At 42.0% G+C, this 19388-nt stretch overlaps 1 protein-coding gene across 2 annotated transcripts in view; it reads right to left on the bottom strand.

Annotated features, from left to right (window-relative positions):
• Positions 1 to 387: 387 nt before the first annotated feature.
• Positions 388 to 19388, bottom strand: part of lmln (leishmanolysin-like (metallopeptidase M8 family)) — a 104871-nt gene continuing 85870 nt past the window's right edge. For both annotated transcript variants that reach the window (XM_070874524.1, XM_070874533.1), the window contains 3 exons: positions 6603 to 6733; positions 4334 to 4544; positions 388 to 1620 (listed from right to left, as the gene is read on the bottom strand). In XM_070874524.1, coding sequence (XP_070730625.1) covers positions 1520 to 1620; positions 4334 to 4544; positions 6603 to 6733 — 443 coding nt within the window. In that variant the 3' untranslated portion in view covers positions 388 to 1519. The remainder of the gene's footprint in view (positions 1621 to 4333; positions 4545 to 6602; positions 6734 to 19388) is intronic.

The following is a 19388-nucleotide window of genomic DNA, read 5'->3' as shown; positions in this document are numbered from 1 at the left end:
AAGAAATGAAGAAACGCTGGAACCTGTTGCTTGCTGCATAGTGGCATAATGTAAGGCTTTTTATGCCTTCAGTTCGGTTTCTATACCCCCCACCTCTGGGCTTTATTTGATGTTGCTTGCTGCATAGTGGCATAGTGTAAGGCCTCTCATGCCTTCAGTTCGGCTTCCACTCACCACTCACCCCACCCCCCACCTGCCCCCCGGCCTTCTTTGATGCTGCTTGCTGAATAGAGTAAGGCTTCTCATGCCTTCAGTTCGGCTTCCACTCACCACCCGCCCCACCCCCCACCTGCCCCCCGGCCTTCTTTGATGCTGCTTGCTGAATAGTGTAAGGCTTCTCATGCCTTCAGTTCGGCTTCCATCCCCCACCACCCCCCCAAGCTTCTTTTGATGCATAGTGACATAGTGCAAGGGTTCTCCTCCCTTCAGTTCAGCTTTCACACACCCCCAAACCCCCCAGGCTTCTTTTTAAGCCGACCCAGTGTCCAGGCAAGGGACCGATTCTGCCGGCCAAAGTGCTGGCCCTTGAGCCCGGTTTGGAGACATTCGATGGTGGTGTGTCAATTTAAAAAAAAATCAAAACTTAAAGAATTCCATCAAACTTCCATTTCCTGCGTTTTAAGTTTTAAAAATTTAAGCTTGATTTTGCATATTTGTGTGCTTGACTCCCTACAAAACTTTGCCAACAAACAATAGCATCTTTCTACGCCAATTTTTTAATGTTTTCCTTAAGTGCCCAGAAGGTTTTTCAGAAGTGGTTACATACGCCGTTCTAGGAGAAATGTAAATTGGCCAAACTTGCATAATTGTGAAAAACTGGCGCAGGTATCAGGTTACACCCCCTTAGACGCAAAAAAAAATGAACCTAAAAAAATCGGAACTGAGTTATGCTGGTGCACAAAGATCAGGGAAACTTGGATTTTTTAATTTAGGCCAAAAAAAGTGGCGCGCACCAAAAAAAAACAGTGCAAATCACTAGGGAAAATTGAGCCCAAAGATTCTATTAATCATTAACAAGATCATTTGTGTAGGATTATTTTTTTGATAAAACTGAGGCACAAACAGCAAAAGAAGGCAGGCAACACAAGTGCAAATAGTAACGGTGGGATTGACATGCTAAATCTACTGGACAATCTGTGCAAATCAGTACCATTTACGTTCAAGGTTCAACACTGAAAATCACTGAGCATATACATATTCAGGACTTTTTTGAAATCATGGGAGAGATTACATTTAGATCATTTTAGCATATAGTACTGTAGAGGTAGTTCAGTTTTGTTCAATACACAAAGTACAGTAGTAGCACCCTTTTCATTTGATATCATCTTGGTTTCTTGTAGTATTTAATCAACTGAGATTAAAAGTCACAATCATGCCATGTACCTTCCATCGACAGAATTCAGTCCTTTCGGTAAAAGCACCTAGTGTATTTCTTTGCAGAATAATGCTTAGCTCTGGCAGTGTTGTGGTCCAAACAGTAAAACTTTAGTACATCCTTTAATGGGATAATGCACTGGTGTTAGTTCCACACACAAAGGAAGAATCCTACCACCAAGGGGATGAAGTTAGTCACTAGCAACCAAAGAGTAACCACCAGTCCTGATGAGCTAGAGCAGGGATCTAGAAGAGTTGATAAAAAAAAACATATTTAACAAAATTTCTAACTCGCTGAATTAATTTTGAGTTGTGTACAATAGAAAATATCTATATGCTTCATCATGTTTCTGTGAAGATTCAAACATAACAACTATATCACTGTTAGAATACCAGGCTCCATTCAAACCTGTGGAGATTTCCAATAAAATGCTGCACAGAATTTTCCTTCACCAAAACAAAGATGCACCTCCCTTAGAGGCAACTACACATTACCACCAAAAGCTGAATCTTAAAATATTTTATTTGAAAGCCTAAGAACACAATCTAACTGGAAGTATATTAATTCTAAAATTATTAGAAAGGTGCTAAATTTGTTAAATGGTTTTGATAACCATTCAAGGTGTTAACTTTGGAAAGAGTTTTGATATATAATCAGTAATGCAGCTGCAGATTGCTGTGTTTTTTAATTATTAGGAGAGTTGTATGATCACTGCTGCGTAAACATTCATCAGTTTTCTGCTTTTAAATGTAAACGTATATTTTGGTCCTAAATGATAGACAAGTTAATAAAGCAGTGAAATTACTACACAGTAGCTTTATTTTCAGTTTGGATTATTGTTATTATTGATTGAATTCTTCTTCCCTGTTGGAATTCAGTGATCAAAAACATCAACTTGTATTTATAGAGTACTTTTAACGTAGTAAAACGTCCAAAGGCATTTCACTGGAGCGTTATTAAATTTCTTTCAGCACCAAGTTACATAAGGAGATCATAGAGAGGTAGGTTTTAAGGAGCGTCTTAAAAGGAGAAAGTGGTAGAGAGGCAAAGAGGTTTATAAAGGGAATTCCAGAGATTAGAGCTAAGACAGTTGAAGGCACGGCTGCTAATGGTGGAGCGATTAAAATCGGGGATGCGCAAGATGCCAGAATTGGAGGAACGCAGAGATCTTGGGAGGGTTCTAGGGTTGGAGGTTACAGGAATAGGATGGGGCGAGGCCATGGAGATTGAAAATAAGGATGAGAATTTTAAAATCATGGCATTGCCGGACCAGGAGCCAATGTAGGTCAGACAGCACACACAATCAATCATTAGCAAAATGACTAAATAATTTGAGAACATCTTTTTATTAACAAGTCCTATTCTTTACGACGTTGAGTTTGGTCTTCCTGATTAAAAAACACATAACAGCATAACTATCTTTCATTAAACAGTAGACAACTATGAAGTAACTTGAGAATGACTTCCTTCATTGGGAAACAATTTACAGCCAAGCTCAAGAAGAGAATTTCCTTGCCTTTAATTAGAAAAAAAAGCCGATAGCATTAAAATACCAACACATTTGATGAAGTTCTCACTGTAAAACAAGCACAAAAAAGGCAGCACAGAATGTTACTGAAAGCAAATGTAGAATAATAGAATTTTTCAACACAGGAGGCGGCCATTCGGCCCATCATGCCTCTTTGGTAGAACTATTCAATTAGTCCCAATCCCCTGCTCTTTTCCCATTACCCTGCAATTGTTTTTTCCTCAAGTATTTATCCAATTCCCTTTTGAAAGTTACTACTGAATCTGCTTCCACAATCCTTTCAGTAAGTATATCCCAGATCTCAGAAACTCGCTGTTTAAAGAAATTGCTGAAAGCTAGTAAACCTTTTTTCCTGGTCAGTGTAAGCCATTAAAACATGCATATTATTAACCTATTTGTTAAAAATAAACTGTTATATGCTAGTGACAGGCAAGAAATGGTGTTCATTTCTTCCAGTAGTAATGAGAGATATGAACTCCAATGGCAAAACTGTGACTGAAGACTAATTATTATAAAGAATAAAAATATTTGGAAGTGTTCACGGGTGCGACACTACCTAGAATATTCATAAATCACGATAGGATGTCTAAGTTAATCAGGTATGTTCCATGCTTCAAAGACTCAAGTTATATATAAAAAAATGCATTTTCTACTAACTCTGATAATAAGCAGCTCTGCTGTATCACAAATTATATTATAGCAGTTTATCACAAAACCAATATTATATGTGTTGAGGCAACTTTTCATTTGGCTCTTCTGTAGTTCCCCCACAATGCCGAGATATATGAGAGTTACAATGCTGACATTATCCAAACGGTAACTACAAAATTAACATTCAATTACATTTTGATAATTTTATATTATGAAATCAGGAACTATTTCAAAATTTGCTTGCATAATGCCAGCAAGCAGGAGAATGGATTCCAAAAAATCTTACTGAGGTGAAGACTATGGTAAATAGGCTCTTGTGAACTCTAGGAAATGCAAGAGATGCTTTTACATTTGATATTTCAGTATTCAAGTTGCGGGAGTGCAACATGCATAAATTAACTTGTCAGATTTACATCCTAAAATCAGCTCCCTTATCCCAATGCCAAAATTAGAGACCCACAAAACAGTCGGGTCTATGATTCTTCATGGGACCTGGAAAAAAATGACAACTATTCAACATATTTCATTTAAAATACAGGTACAGTATTGCAAGCAGATTGCTTCAGTTTCCTCGTGTGTATTAAAACTGTTACACAGATATCCAGAAATTATCAAGATATAACTTAATATTTAATCAGAGTTGCAAATTCTAATAATGTGGGTGGTTGATGAACATAACATAGTTCTGAATTTGTTTATTATTTTTGATCCAGACAGTTGCCTTTAATAAAGTATCTCAGTCTAGCAAAAAAAAACTGCAATAAAGATAAATACATTACCTATAGGAATCATTCTTGTGAAATTAGTTAATGGTGGATCACGCTCTGGTGGACAAGCACTGCAGAAGTCAAAACAAGATGGACATACCAGACTTCCTGTGTACACCCAGTCATTCATCATAACATTAATAGACAGTACCTGCCCTATTTGATTGCATAAATAGGACTTATCAGAAACCCAAATGATCAGTCCCTCAGTTGAACAAGAAACCTAAAGAACAAAACAGAAAGTACTTTATTAGATTAATTTATCCTCCAAATTACAAAAGACATACTGGAAATTCAGACTTTTGTTACGAACACAATGTAAACATTCAAACTTTTGTTGCTTTTCTTTCCTTCTTCTAATTTTGAGTGTTCTTTTATTTAGCCACAAATGTTACAAAATTATTGCTGTACAGTACTTGTAATTGATGAATAAATAAAGAAAAAGTACAAAACACAATTCAACCATTTTTAAATCATATATGTATTGACCTTCCATCCTGGGCCACTTATCACAAATTTCCATTTCCTTTGTTAATTTGCAAATTTACAACGCAAACTTGTAATGTTGAAATTCCATTGTTAATGTTAGTTTAACAGTATTCCGTTCCTGAATCACCAGGGGCAAGGACAGCAATGGAGGTCAGTAAGTGCCATAATGCTGAGTGGCTCAGAAAATGTTTAATTTCAAATCTTAAAGCTTTTTTAAATTACTGAACAATACATCAGCATGTCTGGTCTCTGCTTGTTCCTAGTTTTCTCTTCCTCCGCCCACAATTAATTTCCAAATGGCAAAAAGAAATTTGAATGATATGTGCAACAGAAAACAGTGTTTCAGATTTCCAGCACCTGCAGTTTTTTGCTTTTTGTTCACAGGGTTAACATTCTTTATTATTAATGTATGTTTGCAAATTAATGTAATGACTACCGAGTTGCTGCAACGGCAGCCAGTTTGCTCACAAGATCCCATAAACAGGAATGTGATAAATTACCAGGTAATCTGTTTTTAGTGGTGTCAGTATATTTTCACAAGGCAGGTCAAAGATTCCAAAAATATTTGTGGACAGTGCTTTTTGATTGACCGCCTGTTATTCAAGAAAAACAGAGTCCCTTTCACCCTCAGTAAACTCAATTGTTGAAATCTGATATCCAAGGTCCCTGGAATTTAAATCAATTTAAAAGTTAACTATTGTCTCTGGTCCTGCTTGCACTGTTCAACTTCAAATTCCAATGATCTGACTTTTAACTTAGCCAGATGAGACACAACATTGTTGAATGTCAGCTAGGTAAACAGGTGCTTTTTGTTTTAGCAACACTTGAGGCTGAGCACAAAAAACATTTTAAAGTTTGCTATTATATCAGGAATAAAAAGTAAAATATCAGCTTATCATTTTCCCGATGTAACATTCAAAAAATACTTCTTGATTCTTTAGACAACTGTACAGCATGTTCGAGAGCAGACATTCCAATTACTTTATAGCTATGCAATTTTTAGTCAAGTGATAAGCCGACATTTTACTTTCAAGTTAGTGATAAATTTTAGGGTGCTTTTACATTTGGTACTTCTGTAGTTCAGATTATAGATGGTGACATTTGTAAGCCATTTCTATTTCCTATGTTCCTATAAGCTTGTTTCCTATGTTTATGTTGCTAACTCCTGATGGCAGAATCAAAGTCTCATTAAAGTCTCTGCATCCATGGTTTTCAAACTGATAAATAAAAAAAAATACTAAAAACAAACAGGTTAGTCAGCAGTTGATTGAGTGAGACCCTTCTGATGAAACATTTTTGGTCAAGATCCTTCTGAAGAAATATTAGCCGAATCTTTCTTTCGCAGATGCCTACTGATCTGTGTATTTTTTAGCAATTTTCTGTTGTTATTTCAGATCTCCATCACTGATTTTTTAAAAACTCTAACGGAAAAAAAGTTATTTTAATCAGGTGCCCACTCCAAATGAGCTCCAATCATTATTATCCAGTGGGAAAAATGTTTCACCAGGGCCAATCTGTAATTTTTATCTGCAGTTTATAATATTACTCAGGTGTTACACTGGGATCATAACATTTCTGTTGTTACGACCCCATCTGTGGACTCCCATTACAGCACACTTATAGAATGCTCAGTGATGGCCATTTCATTATTAAAGACAAAATATGCTTACTATATATCTGTATTCATTTCAGTCGCATAATGGTGAGTGTACTGTCTGTGAGATTTTCTATTAATGGAAGTCTTGTTCTTGTTTGAGAGTTGAAAAAAATATTACTAAACACCTCAACTCACCCTATAACACCCACTACCCCAGTCTGGGGAGCCTGGACTCTTGTTGCATTGCTGCATAACAAAATGAGATTTCTGAGTTAGGCAGATAGAGTCTGGTCCATATTCTTCAGCACCATAGTTTCGAGAAGGCTCTGAAATGCAAATAGATTAACATTTTTATCCACCAGCTAAAAATACAAGTAAATAAAGATACAGAGAACATATACAACAGCCACCTGCTGCTCTATTATGTAAACTATTGTAATCCATTAGGAGTCTATCAGCCAATCTTATGAAATGAACAACGTCACATTCTTGAACTGCGTGGTAACAAACTATCAGCACATAAACTCAAACAAACAGCAATTTTCATTATATAGGGGGGAAAATTGCAGTCGGAGGCTTCCTTCATACGAACGCATCCGACCTGAAAAAAATCTACGAAAATATCTGTTGGTCCTGGAGAAACGTTCACTGTGCAGCATACGGGGATCTGTCTTTCAGGTATGGGCATCTATGTTGGAGTCATGTGGGCTTGGACCACCAATCACTAGGTAGTATTCTCTTTGATAACGGGAACTCCGTTTGTATGCGTTCCCATTACTATCAATGAGAATATCCTAAAACACCAAAACACAGCACAATAAATTAAAAACTTCACATATTTAAAATTAAATGTAATTAAATGTAATTAAATGTTTTAGAAAAAATAATATTTTTTGGAATTTTTCTTAATGTGTTTTAATAGTATTAGAAATAAACTTACCTTAATGAACAGGGTTTATAATATAAAAATGAACGATTAAATTTAATTTTTCTAGGTTTTAAAAGTATTACACTGGTAAAAGTAAGCTATGTGCCTGTGTAAAAGTTTGAAGGACATTCGCTGGGCATGAGTTGGGCAAATAGCCCAATCTCTCCTGTGCAGTTGTCCATCTTCTGGGGACGCGGAGTAGCTTATTGAAGAAATCTTGGCAGATCGGGAAAGCCGGTTTTCGGCACATGTACATCACGCCCCGAGAACCAGCTTTTGCGAGGCCTCGTCGGGTCCGTGCGCATTTCGTACGGACCCGGTGAGGCCACAATTTTCAGCCCATTTTTAACAAACAATTGTTCCAAGGTGCTTGACAGAAACACAAGCAAAACAGAGCCGGGGGCAGGGGGGGAATTAAGATACTGACCAGCAGCTTAGTCAAAAATGTGGATTGTAATGATGATCTTAAAAGAGAGGGAGATGGAGAGATGGAGGGCTTCGAAAGGGAATTCCAGTGTGTGGGGCTTAGGTGGCTGAAGGCATGGCCACTGATGGTGGGGTGAATAGAGGAGGAAACTTACAAGAAGCTGGAGTCAGAGGAACAAAATCTGGGTTAAGTGATGTAGGGCTGACAGAGATAACAGAAATAAAGTGGCTTCTCTTCCTGCCCCAGCATCATTAGCTCTGGAGTTTCCTAAGTATCTATCCTTGGCCCATCCTCTTCCTCATCTATATACTGCCCCTTGGCGACATAATCTGAAGACATGGGATCAGCTTTCACATGTATGCTGGTGACAATCTCATGGTCTCAAGCTCATGGTCTACAGGGCCATAGTAATACCTGCCCTCCTATATGGCTCAGAGACGTGGGCCATGTACAGTAGACACCTCAAATCGCTGGAGAAATACTACCAGCGATGTCTCCGCAAGATCCTACGAATCCCCTGGGAGGACAGGTGCACCAATGTTAACATCCTTGTCATGTATGTACTTTTGGGATAACTAGCCACTAGATGACGTCACTGTTGGAGGCCATTGGGCTGCATGCACGTGTGTGCAGCCCAAGTATAAAAGGCCAGCCATTTTGTATATTAGTCACTTTGGGCCGTAATAAAGCAGAGCCAAGGTCATACCTCTTGGGTGTTAAACAGTACTCAGTTTAACAGTTATTGCATACACAACATTTGGTGACGAGGCAACAAGAACTTTTGCATGCAAAAATGAGCACAATTGGATTGTTGGAGCGATTTGTAGGAGGAGATGATTGGGCAAATCTTGTGAGCCATTTGAACCAGTTCTTCATGGCCAACAAAATGTAGGTGGTCGGCGACGGGCGATGTTCCTCACGGTTTGCGGTCCAAATATTTATGGCCTGATAAAGAATCTAATCTTGCCTGTGAGTCCAACAGAGAAGACGCATGAAGAATTATGTACACTGGTACAGGACCACCTTAAGCCAGACGAAGGCATCATCATCTCGAGATACAGATTTTACACGCACATTCGCTCAGAGGGCCAGAATACGGTGGAATTCGTTGTTGGCCTGAGATGGCTAGCGGGATCGTGTAAGTCCGGAGCTGTGTTGGCAGACATGCTGCGAGACTTCTTTCTAATCGGCATCAACCACGAGGTGATCCTGCATAAACTACTGGTGGTGGAGACGTTGGACTTGAACAGGGCAATCACGATCACTCAGTCATGCATGACGACGGATAGAAGTCTAAAGCAGATATCAGTGAAAAATCGAAACTCGACAAGTACTGTAAATATGATTCATTCGGCGTCAGCAGAGCGACACATGGCAAGGCCTATCCGACTGCATACATGAAACCTGTGGCTGCCCAAAGTCTGCCAGCGGGAATGCATCCGATTTCTCCGTGTTGGCATTGTGGGGGAAATCACTGGCACCAGCAGTGCCAATTTAAGCAATATAGTTGCAAAGGCGGTCTGAGAGTGGGGCATCTCCAGCGCAAGTGTCCGCAGATGAGCAAGTGTGCTGTGACACGCCACGTGGAGAATGATGGTGAGACTAGTGCGAATCCGGATACGCAATCCGAGATACCAGAAGAGGAAGTGTATGGACTGTACTAGTTCCTAACTAAGAGCAAACCAATAATGATCAACGTGATATTTAATGGGGTGCTGATATCGATGGAACTGGACACCCGGGCGAGTCAATCGATAAATGAGCCAGAGGGCATTTGACAAGTTGTGGGATACTAAGGCGGTGAGGCCCAGGCTGAGTCCAGTCAATGCCAAGTTGCGCACATACACCAAAGAACTCATAACAGTGATTGGCAGTGCCACAATTAAAGTGTCGTATGACGGTGCGGTTCACGAGTTACCGCTATAGATTGTTCCAGGCAATGGCCCAATGCTGTTCGGCAGAAACTGGCTTGAAAAAATCAGAAGCGATTGGAACGACATCAAGGCGTTGTCATCGGAGAAAGATACTTGTGCCCAAGTACTGGGCAAGTTCCACTCACTGTTCGAACCAGGCATCGGCAACTTCACGGGAGCCACGTGCAGATCCATGTGGACTCGGATGCAAGACCCGTCCATCATAAAGCTCGGGCAGTTCCATATATGATGAGGGAGAAGGTCGAAATCGAACTGGACAGGCTCCAGCGTGAAGGGATCATATCACCGGTTGAATTTAATGAATGGGCCAGCTCCATTGTTCCTGTGCTGAAAAGTAATGGCACAGTCAGAATCTGAGAAGACTACAAGGCTACGATCAACAGGGTTTCAAAACAGGATCAGTACCCGTTACCGAAGGTTGACTTGTTTGCAACGCTAGCCGGGGGGGAAATCGTTCACCAAACTGGAGTTGACGTCGGCCTAGATGACATGCATAAAGGACTATTTATTTATTGTAGGTGCCCTTTTGGAATTCGCTCGGCTGCAGCAATATTTCAAAGGAACCTGGAAAGTCTACTGAAGTCCGTTCCTGTTATATATGCAAGCATTCTAGTAATGACTCCACGAGGTAGGGTATTGTACTTGAACTGTTGTGACCTTAGTTCATTTATTGTAAGCTCCCTGAGTGAGGACACAATGAGGTGAGCTCCCTTTTATACTTGGTTACCTGCAGTGTGCAGGTGACCCTTAGGTCTCCACCATAGCACCCTCTGGTGGTACAGGTATGGTGTATAAAGTGTGAAGATACACTCAGTGGTCTAATGTTACAGTGCATACATTATACATACACAACAGTTCCCAGAACCATCGTGTTACAAGATGACATCCTGATCACAGGTCGTGACTCCGAGGAACATCTGAACAACCTGGAAGAGGGTCTACATCGTCTGGACAAAGTGGGACTCAGACTGAAACGCTTGAAGTGCATCTTCATGGCACCAGAGGTCGAATTCCTGGGGAAGAAAATTGCTGCTGACAGCATCAGGCCCTCGGACGCAAAAACCAAGGCCATCAAGAATGCACCCAAGCCGCAGAATGTGACGGAGCTGTGTTTGTTCCTGGGTCCACTCAACTACTTCGGTAACTTCCTATCTAAATTGGGCACCTTATTAGAACCACTGCACATGCTGCTAAGAAAAGGCGACTGGGTGTGGGGGTGCATCTCAAGATAGAGCTTTTGAGAAAGCTACTAATCTGCTTTGCTCTAACAAGCTGCTGGTACATTATGACCCATGTAAACATTTAGTATTGGCCTGTGATGCTTCGTCATATGGAATTGGTTGCATATTCCAACAAGCTAATGAGTCGGGTAAACTTCAACCAGTCACATATAATTCAAAAAGTTTGTCTAAAGCGGAAAGAGCCTACAGCATGGTAGAGAAAGAAGCACTAGCCTGTGCGTATGGGGTTAAAAAGATGCATCAGTACCTGTTTGGTCTTCGGTTTGAACGGGAGACAAATCACAAACCGCTTATTTCACTGTCCTCTGAAATCAAAGGTATCAATACCAACGCTTCATCCCGCATCCAGAGGTGGGCGCTGACATTATCTGCTTATGATTATATCATTCGCTATAGACCTGGCATCAAGAATTGTGCCAATGCTTTGAGCCGTCTGCCGTTGCCCACACCGGAGGTGGAAACGCCACAACTGGCGGACCTATTGTTAGTTATGGATGCTTTTGAGAGTGAAGGAATCCCTGTCACGGCTCAACAAGTTACAACCTGGACCAGCCAGGACCTGATTTTATCAGTGGTGAAGAGTTGCATCCTCAAAGGTGATTGGTCTGCCATACCCAAGCAAATGTTAAAAAAACAAGCCTGAAGGCTTTGTGTCTTAATGCAAGGAGTATCCGTAATAAGGTGGATGAATTAACTGTGCAAACAGATGTTAACAAATATGATGTGATTGGGATTACAGAGACGTGGCTCCAGGATGATCAGGGCTGGGAACTCAACATCCAGGGGTATTCAACATTCAGGAAGGATAGAATAAAAAGGAAAAGGAGGTGGGGTAGCATTGCTGGTTAAAGAAGAGATTAATGCAATAGTTAGAATGGACATTAGCTTGGATGATGTGGAATCTATATGGGTAGAACTGCAGAACACCAAAGGGCAAAAAATGTTAGTGGGATTTGTTCAGACCTCCAAACAGTAGTAGTAATGTTGGGGAGGGCATCAAACAGGAAATTAGGGGTGCATGCAATAAGGGTGCAGCAGTTATAATGGGTGACTTTAATATGCACATAGATTGGGCTAACCAAACTGGAAGCAATACGGTGGAGGAGGATTTCCTGGAGTGCATAAGGGATGGTTTTCTAGACCAATATGTCGAGGAACCAACTAGGGGGGAGGCCATCTTAGACTGGGTGTTGTGTAATGAGAGAGGATGAACGAGCAATACCGTTGTGCGAGGCCCCTTGGGGAAGAGTGACCATAATATGGTGGAATTCTGCATTAGGATGGAGAATGAAACAGTTAATTCAGAGACCATTGTCCAGAACTTAAAGAAGGGTAACTTTGAAGGTATGAGGCGTGAATTAGCTAGGATTGATTGGCGAATGATACTTAAGGGGTTGACTGTGGATGGGCAATGGCAGACATTTAGAGACCGCATGGGTGAACTACAACAATTGTACATTCCTGTCTGTCGTAAAAATAAAAAAGGGAAGGTGGATCAACCGTGGCTATCAAGAGAAATCAGGGATAGTATTAAAGCCAAGGAAGTGGCATATAAATTGGCCAGAAATAGCAGTGAACCCAGAGACTGGGAGAAATTTAGAACTCAGCAGAGGAGGACAAAGGGTTTGATTAGGGCAGGGAAAATGGAGTACGAGAAGAAGCTTGCAGGAAACATTAAGACGGACTGCAAAAGCTTCTACAGATATGTAAAGAGAAAAAGGTTAGTAAAGACAAACGTAAGTTCTCTGCAGTCAGAATCAGGGGAAGTCATAATGGGGAACAAAGAAATGGCGGACCAATTGAACAAGTACTTTGGTTCGGTATTCACTAAAAAGAGGACACTAACAACCTTCCGGATATAAGAGGGGTCAGAGGGTCTAGTAAGGAGGAGGAACTGAGGGAAATCCTTATTAGTCGGGAAATTGTGTTGAGGAAATTAATGGGATTGAAGGCCGATAAATCCCCAGGGCCTGATGGACTGCATCCCAGAGTACTTAAGGAGGTGGCCTTGGAAATAGCAGATGCATTGACAGTCATTTTCCAACATTCCATTGACTCTGGATCAGTTCCTATCGAGTAGAGGGTAGCCAATGTAACCCCACTTTTTAAAAAAGGAGGGAGAGAGAAAACAGGGAATTATAGACCGGTAAGCCTGACATCGGTAGTGGGTAAGATAATGGAATCAATTATTAAGGATGTCATAGCAGCGCATTTGGAAAGAGGTGACATGATAGGTCCAAGTCAACATGGATTTGTGAAAGAGAAATCATGCTTGACAAATCTTCTACAATTTTTTGAGGATGTTTCCAGTAGAGTGGACAAGGGAGAACCAGTTGATGTGGTATATTTGGACATTCAGAAGGCTTTCGACAAGGTCCCACACAAAAGATTAATGTGTAAAGTTAAGGCACATGGGATTGGGGGTAGCGTGCTGACATGGATTGAGAACTGGTTGTCAGACAGGAAGCAAAGAGTAGGAGTAAATGGGTACTTTTTAGAATGGCAGGCGGTGACTAGTGGGATACCGCAAGGTTCTGTGCTGGGGCCCCAGCTGTTTACACTGTACATTAATGATTTAGACGAGGGGATTAAATGTAGTATCTCCAAATTTGTGGATGACACTAAGTTAGGTGGCAGTGTGAGCTGCAAGGAGGATACGATGAGGCTGCAGAGCGACTTGGATAGGTTAGGTGAGTGGGCAAATGCATGGCAGATGAAGTATAATGTGGATAAATGTGAGGTTATCCACTTTGGTGGTAAAAACAGAGAGACAGACTATTATCTGAATGGTGACAGATTAGGAAAAGGGGAGGTGCAATGAGACCTGGGTGTCATGGTACATCAGTCATTGAAGGTTGGCATGCAGGTACAGCAGGCGGTTAAGAAAGCAAATGGCATGTTGGCTTTCATAGCGAGGGGATTTGAGTACAGGGGCAGGGAGGTGTTGCTACAGTTGTACAGGGCCTTGGTGAGGCCACACCTGGAGTATTGTGTACAGTTTTGGTCTCCTAACCTGAGGAAGGACATTCTTGCTATTGAGGGAGTGCAGCAAAGGTTCACCAGACTGATTCCCAGGATGGCGGGACTGACCTATCAAGAAAGACTGGATCAACTGGGCTTGTATTCACTAGAGTTCAGAAGAATGAGAGGGGACCTCATAGAAACATTTAAAATTCTGATGGGTTTAGACAGGTTAGATGCAGGAAGAATGTTCCCAATGTTGGGGAAGTCCAGAACCAGGGGTCACAGTCTAAGGATAAGGGGTAAGCCATTTAGGACCGAGGTGAGGAGGAACTTCTTCACCCAGAGAGTGGTGAACCTGTGGAATTCTCTACCACAGAAAGTTGTTGAGGCCAATTCACTAAATCTATTCAAAAAAGTTAGATGTAGTCCTTACTACTAAGAGGATCAAGGGGTATGATGAGAAAGCAGGAATGGGGTACTGAAGTTGCATGTTCAGCCATGAACTCATTGAATGGTGGTGCAGGCTAGAAGGGCCGAATGGCCTACTCCTGCACCTATTTTCTATGTTTATATGTTTCTATGAGACCAAACCTTACATTCATCACAAAGACAAACTGTCTATTCAGTTGGATTGTATACTGTAGGGCAATCGTGTTGTTATGCCCAAGAAAGGGAGAGAGAAATTTGTACGTGAGCTACATAGAATACATCCCGGCATTGTAATGATGAAAGCCATCGCCAGGTCTCATGTATGGTAGCCGGGAATTGACTCTGAGCTGGAATCACGTGTGCATCAGTGCAATCCTTGCATGCAGCTCAGCAAAGCACCAGCGGAATCGCCGCTGAGTCCAAACCATGGTCCAGGATCCACATAGATTTTGCAGGTCCCTTCCTAGGAAAGATGTTTTTAGTTGTGGTGGATGCATATTCGAAGTGGATAGAGTGTATAATCATGTCATCCAGCACATCCACATCTACCATTGAGAATCTCAGTGTCATGTTCGCGACACATGGTCTGCCTGACATCGTTGTTAGCGACAGTGGATCGTGCTTCACCAGTCAGGAGTTTCAAGAGTTCATGAAACTCAATGGTATCAAACATGTAAGGTCAGCACTGTTCAAACCTAAATCCAATGGGCAAGCAGAACGTGCTGTCCAAATCATGAAGCAGATTATAAAGCAAGTAACCAAAGGGTTACTGCAGACCCGCCTGTCATGCATACTGCTTAGTTACAGGCCAAGACCACACACGCTTACCGGGGTTTTGCTTGCTGAACTAATGATGGAGAGAGGTCTTAAGACCAAGCTATCTCTTGTACACCCTGACTTGAATAATCATGTTGAATATAGAAGACAAAGTCAGCAAGGGTATCACGATCGCGCAGCTATGTCACGTGATATTTCTGTAAATGATCCTGCATATGTTCTGAATTATGGTCAGGGTCCCTGGTACTGTCATGGCCAAGGAGGGCAACAGAGTATTTATTGTCAAGCTCAAAAATGGGCAAACATGCAGGAAACACATGGATCAGACAAAGCTGCAGCACACAGACAAACTGGAATAGTCGGAGGAAGAAACAATCGATGACCAACCAACCTACCCCCAGTCATCAGAGGACTCAGTGGTCATCAGTGAATCGGGACTTTCAATCACTGACATGTTCAATGAAAATGGCCATTGCCACTCCCACCAGATCAGCCACCCAGCCACCAACAGACTCTGAACACACACCCAGTGCTGGAGTTGAACTGAGATGGTCAACCCGGGAGCGTAAAGCACCAGACCATCTCAATTTGTAAAAGACTGTTAATATCTCAGAGGGAGGTATTATCATGTATGTACTTTTGGGATCACTAACCACTAGATGGCGTCACTGTTGGAGGCCATTGGGCTGCACGCGCGTGTGTGCAGCTCAAGTATAAAAGGCCAGCGATTTTGTGTATTAGTCACTTTGGGCCTTAATAAAGCAAAGCCAAGGTCATACTTCTTGGAGTTAAACAGTACTCAGTCTAACAGTTATTGCATACACAACAGTCCTCGTCCAGGCCAACATCCCCAGCATTGAAGCACTTGATCAGCTACGCTGGGCAGGCCACACAGTATGCATGCCAGACACGTGACTCCCAAAGCAAGCGCTCTACTCGAAACTTGTCCACGGCAAACGAGCCAAAGGTGGGCAGCGGAAACATTACAAGGACACTCTCAAAGCCTCCCTGATAAAGTGCGACAACCTCACTGACACCTGGGAGTCCTTGGCCAAAGACTGCCCTAAGTGGAAGAAGTGCATCCGGGAGGGCATGCAGAAATCAAGCGCAGGCAGTGGAAGGAGCATGCAGCAAACCAGAGACCCCGCCCACCTTTTCCTTCAACCACTGTCTGTCGCACCTGTGATTCTCGTATTGGACTGTACAGTCACCTAAGAACTCGTGCTAAGAGTGGAAGCAAGTCTTCCTCGATTCCGAGGGACTGCCTATTATGATGATGGTGGTGACAATCTCATCCTCTCCACTGCTGGTCACATTGCTTGTCCAATATTCAATTCTGGATGAACTCCTGTTAGAATATTTTAAAGTGGCACAAATGGTCAGGATATCCCAGCTTGGTTTGCTCTAGCATTTTAGCCAGAGTGAATGTGGAGAAAGTCGGGGGTGGGGCGATGAATTACAGAATGAATTGAGTGTAAGTGATTTTGAATACAAGTTGGAAAATGACACCACCAAATGGGAACGTTTCTAAAATCATTTCCTTAGGGAATTGAAATAAATCACCTGGGCGCAATTCACCAAAAGACATCAACATGGGCACAATGTACATTCGAGTGTAAATTAGGAAAGCGTAGCTGAGAATAGAAGACAGATAGCTTTCTCTTGGAGAAGTTTGTGTCCTTGCCTATACTGAACAATTAAAAAAAAAACTGTATTTGATAGCCTGTCCACTATCTGAGACATTAAGACCATGCAGGGGGAGATGAGCAAAGATCTCCAGCATTCGCCACCCAACCCCTACCATAATCTGTTGGTAAGATAGCTTGTATCGGATGTCACACGTGGCCTGATGTTGGGATATCAGTGTATGTTGGGATGATGATGGGATATCAGAGGTTGTTTCCACTGGTAGGGGAGACTAGAACTAAGGGGCACAGCCTCAAAATACGGGGGAGCCAATTTAAAACCGAGTTGAGAAGGAATTTCTTCTCCCAGAGGATTGTGAATCTGTGGAATTCTCTGCCCAAGGAAGCAGTTGAGGCTAGCTCATTGAATGTATTCAAGTCACAGATAGATAGATTTTTAATCAATAAGGGAATTAAGGGTTACGGGGAGAGGGCGGGTAAGTGGAGCTGAGTCCACGGCCAGATCAGCCATGATCTTATTGAATGGCGGAGCAGGCTCGAGGGGCTAGATGGCCTACTCCTGTTCCTATTTCTTATGTTCTTATGTATGTGTGCAAATGTAATTTGTTTAGTGTGAGGTAACTAGCACATGGAAATGCATGATGAAAATGCACTGAAGAACAGGTCTCTGACAGGCTCTGTTACTTGACAATAACAACATGAAATGGTTATTGTGGCTCAGGAGAGTAAGAAATCTTTTTAAATCTAGGCACTGACGCATGCTTCATAGAGAAAATGACTAATGAAACAACCAGGATAAAGTTAAACACAATAGTACCTGTCAGAGGGATTGAAATTAAAGTGAAGAGGGACGTAGAATTTGGATTTACAAATTCAGGGTTGGATTCATTTGAGTGAACAATGGATTTGGGACAATTGGGGGCTAGCGAGAAATAATACCTACAAGATCCACAAGATAAAGGGAGAGCTGGAGAATCTTTTAAGTCCCATGATTTCTTGATAATATGGTACACTGTCATCATCATAGGCAGTCCCTCGGAATCAAGGAAGACTTGCTTCCTCTCTTAACAGGAGTTCTTAATGGCTGTACAGTCCAATACGAGAACCACAGTCTCGGTCACAGGCGGGACAAATAGTCGTTGAGGGAAGTGGTGGGTGGGGCTGGTTTGCCGCAGGCTCTTTCCGCTGCCTGGGCTTGATTTCTGCATGTCCTCGGCGACAAGACTCGAAGAGCTCAGCGCCCTCCCGGATGCACTTCCTCCTTATCAGGGAGGCTTTGCGGGTGTCCTTGTAACGTTTCCGCTGCCCACCTTTGACTCGTTTGCCATGAAGGAGTTCAGAGTAGAGCGCTTGCTTTGGGAGTCTCGTGTCTGGCATGCGAACTATGTGGTCTGCACAGTGGAACTAATCAAGTGTGGTCAGTGCTTCAATGCTGGGGATGTTGGCCTGGTTGAAGACGCCAACGTTGGTGCGTCTGTCCTCCCAGGGGATTTGTAGGATCTTGCGGCGACATCGTTGGTGGTATTTCTCCAGCGACTTGAGGTGTCTGCTGTACATGGTCCATGTTTCTGAGCCATACAGGACGACGAGTATTACTACAGCCCTATAGACCATGAGCTTGATGATAGTTTTGAAGACCTGGTCTTCAAGCACTCTTTTCCTCAGGCGGCCAAAGGCTGCACTAGCGCACTGGAGGCGGTGTTGGATCTCGTCGTCAATGTCTGCTCTTGTTGATAGGAGGCTCCCGAGATAAGGGAAGTGGTCCACGTTGTCTAGGGCCGCGCCGTGGATCTTGATGAATGGAGGACAGCCTGGTGCAGGACCTTTGTCTTACTGATATTTAGCATAAGGCCCATGCTTTCGTATGCCTCAGTAAATACATCGACTATGTCGTGGAGTTCAGCCTCTGTGTGCGCGCAGACGCAGGCGTCATCAGTGTACTGTAACTCAACGTACACTGTAGCTTTCTGTACAATATACTATGATTTTTTTCTGTCTGTATCATGATGTATAGTATTGGCCAAATGAAATCTAGACTAGTTATTATGTACACATTGCTCAGACGATGTATTAAAAAATTAAAAAGGAAAACAAGGAGCTGGGTCAGCAGAGAGCTCTTCCATGTGGAGTACAGTGGAACTCACAGATGATTCTCAACACATGAAGTAAGACCAATGGAACCATTGCAGCAACATGTATATATTATGTACAAATATTTTGTATCGGTCTTCACGGTAGAAGACACTAAAAACATCCCAATAATAGATAATCAAGAGGCTATTGGGAGGGAGGAGCTTAAAACAATCACTATCACGAAAAAAAAAAGTACTCGGTAAAATAATGGGACTAAAGGTGGGCAAGTCCCCTAGATCTGAAGGCCTGCATCCTAGGATCTTAAAAGAAGTGGCTACAGAGATAGTGGATGCATTGGTTGTAATCTACCAAAATTTCCTGGATTCTGAAGAGGTCCCAGTGGAATGAAAAACTGCAAATGTAACACCTTTATTTAAAAAAAGAGGCAGACAGAAAGCAGGAAACTATAGACCAGTTAGCGTATCAACTATCGTTGGTAAAATGCTGTAATCCATTATTAAGGAAACGGTAACAGGACATTTGGAAAAGCATAATACAGTCA

The sequence above is a fragment of the Pristiophorus japonicus genome, chromosome 3, assembly GCF_044704955.1.
Source record: "Pristiophorus japonicus isolate sPriJap1 chromosome 3, sPriJap1.hap1, whole genome shotgun sequence".
NCBI lineage: Eukaryota > Metazoa > Chordata > Chondrichthyes > Pristiophoridae > Pristiophorus > Pristiophorus japonicus.
The sequence above is the reverse complement of the archived record's forward strand: the minus strand, read 5'-3'. Positions and strand labels throughout refer to the sequence as shown.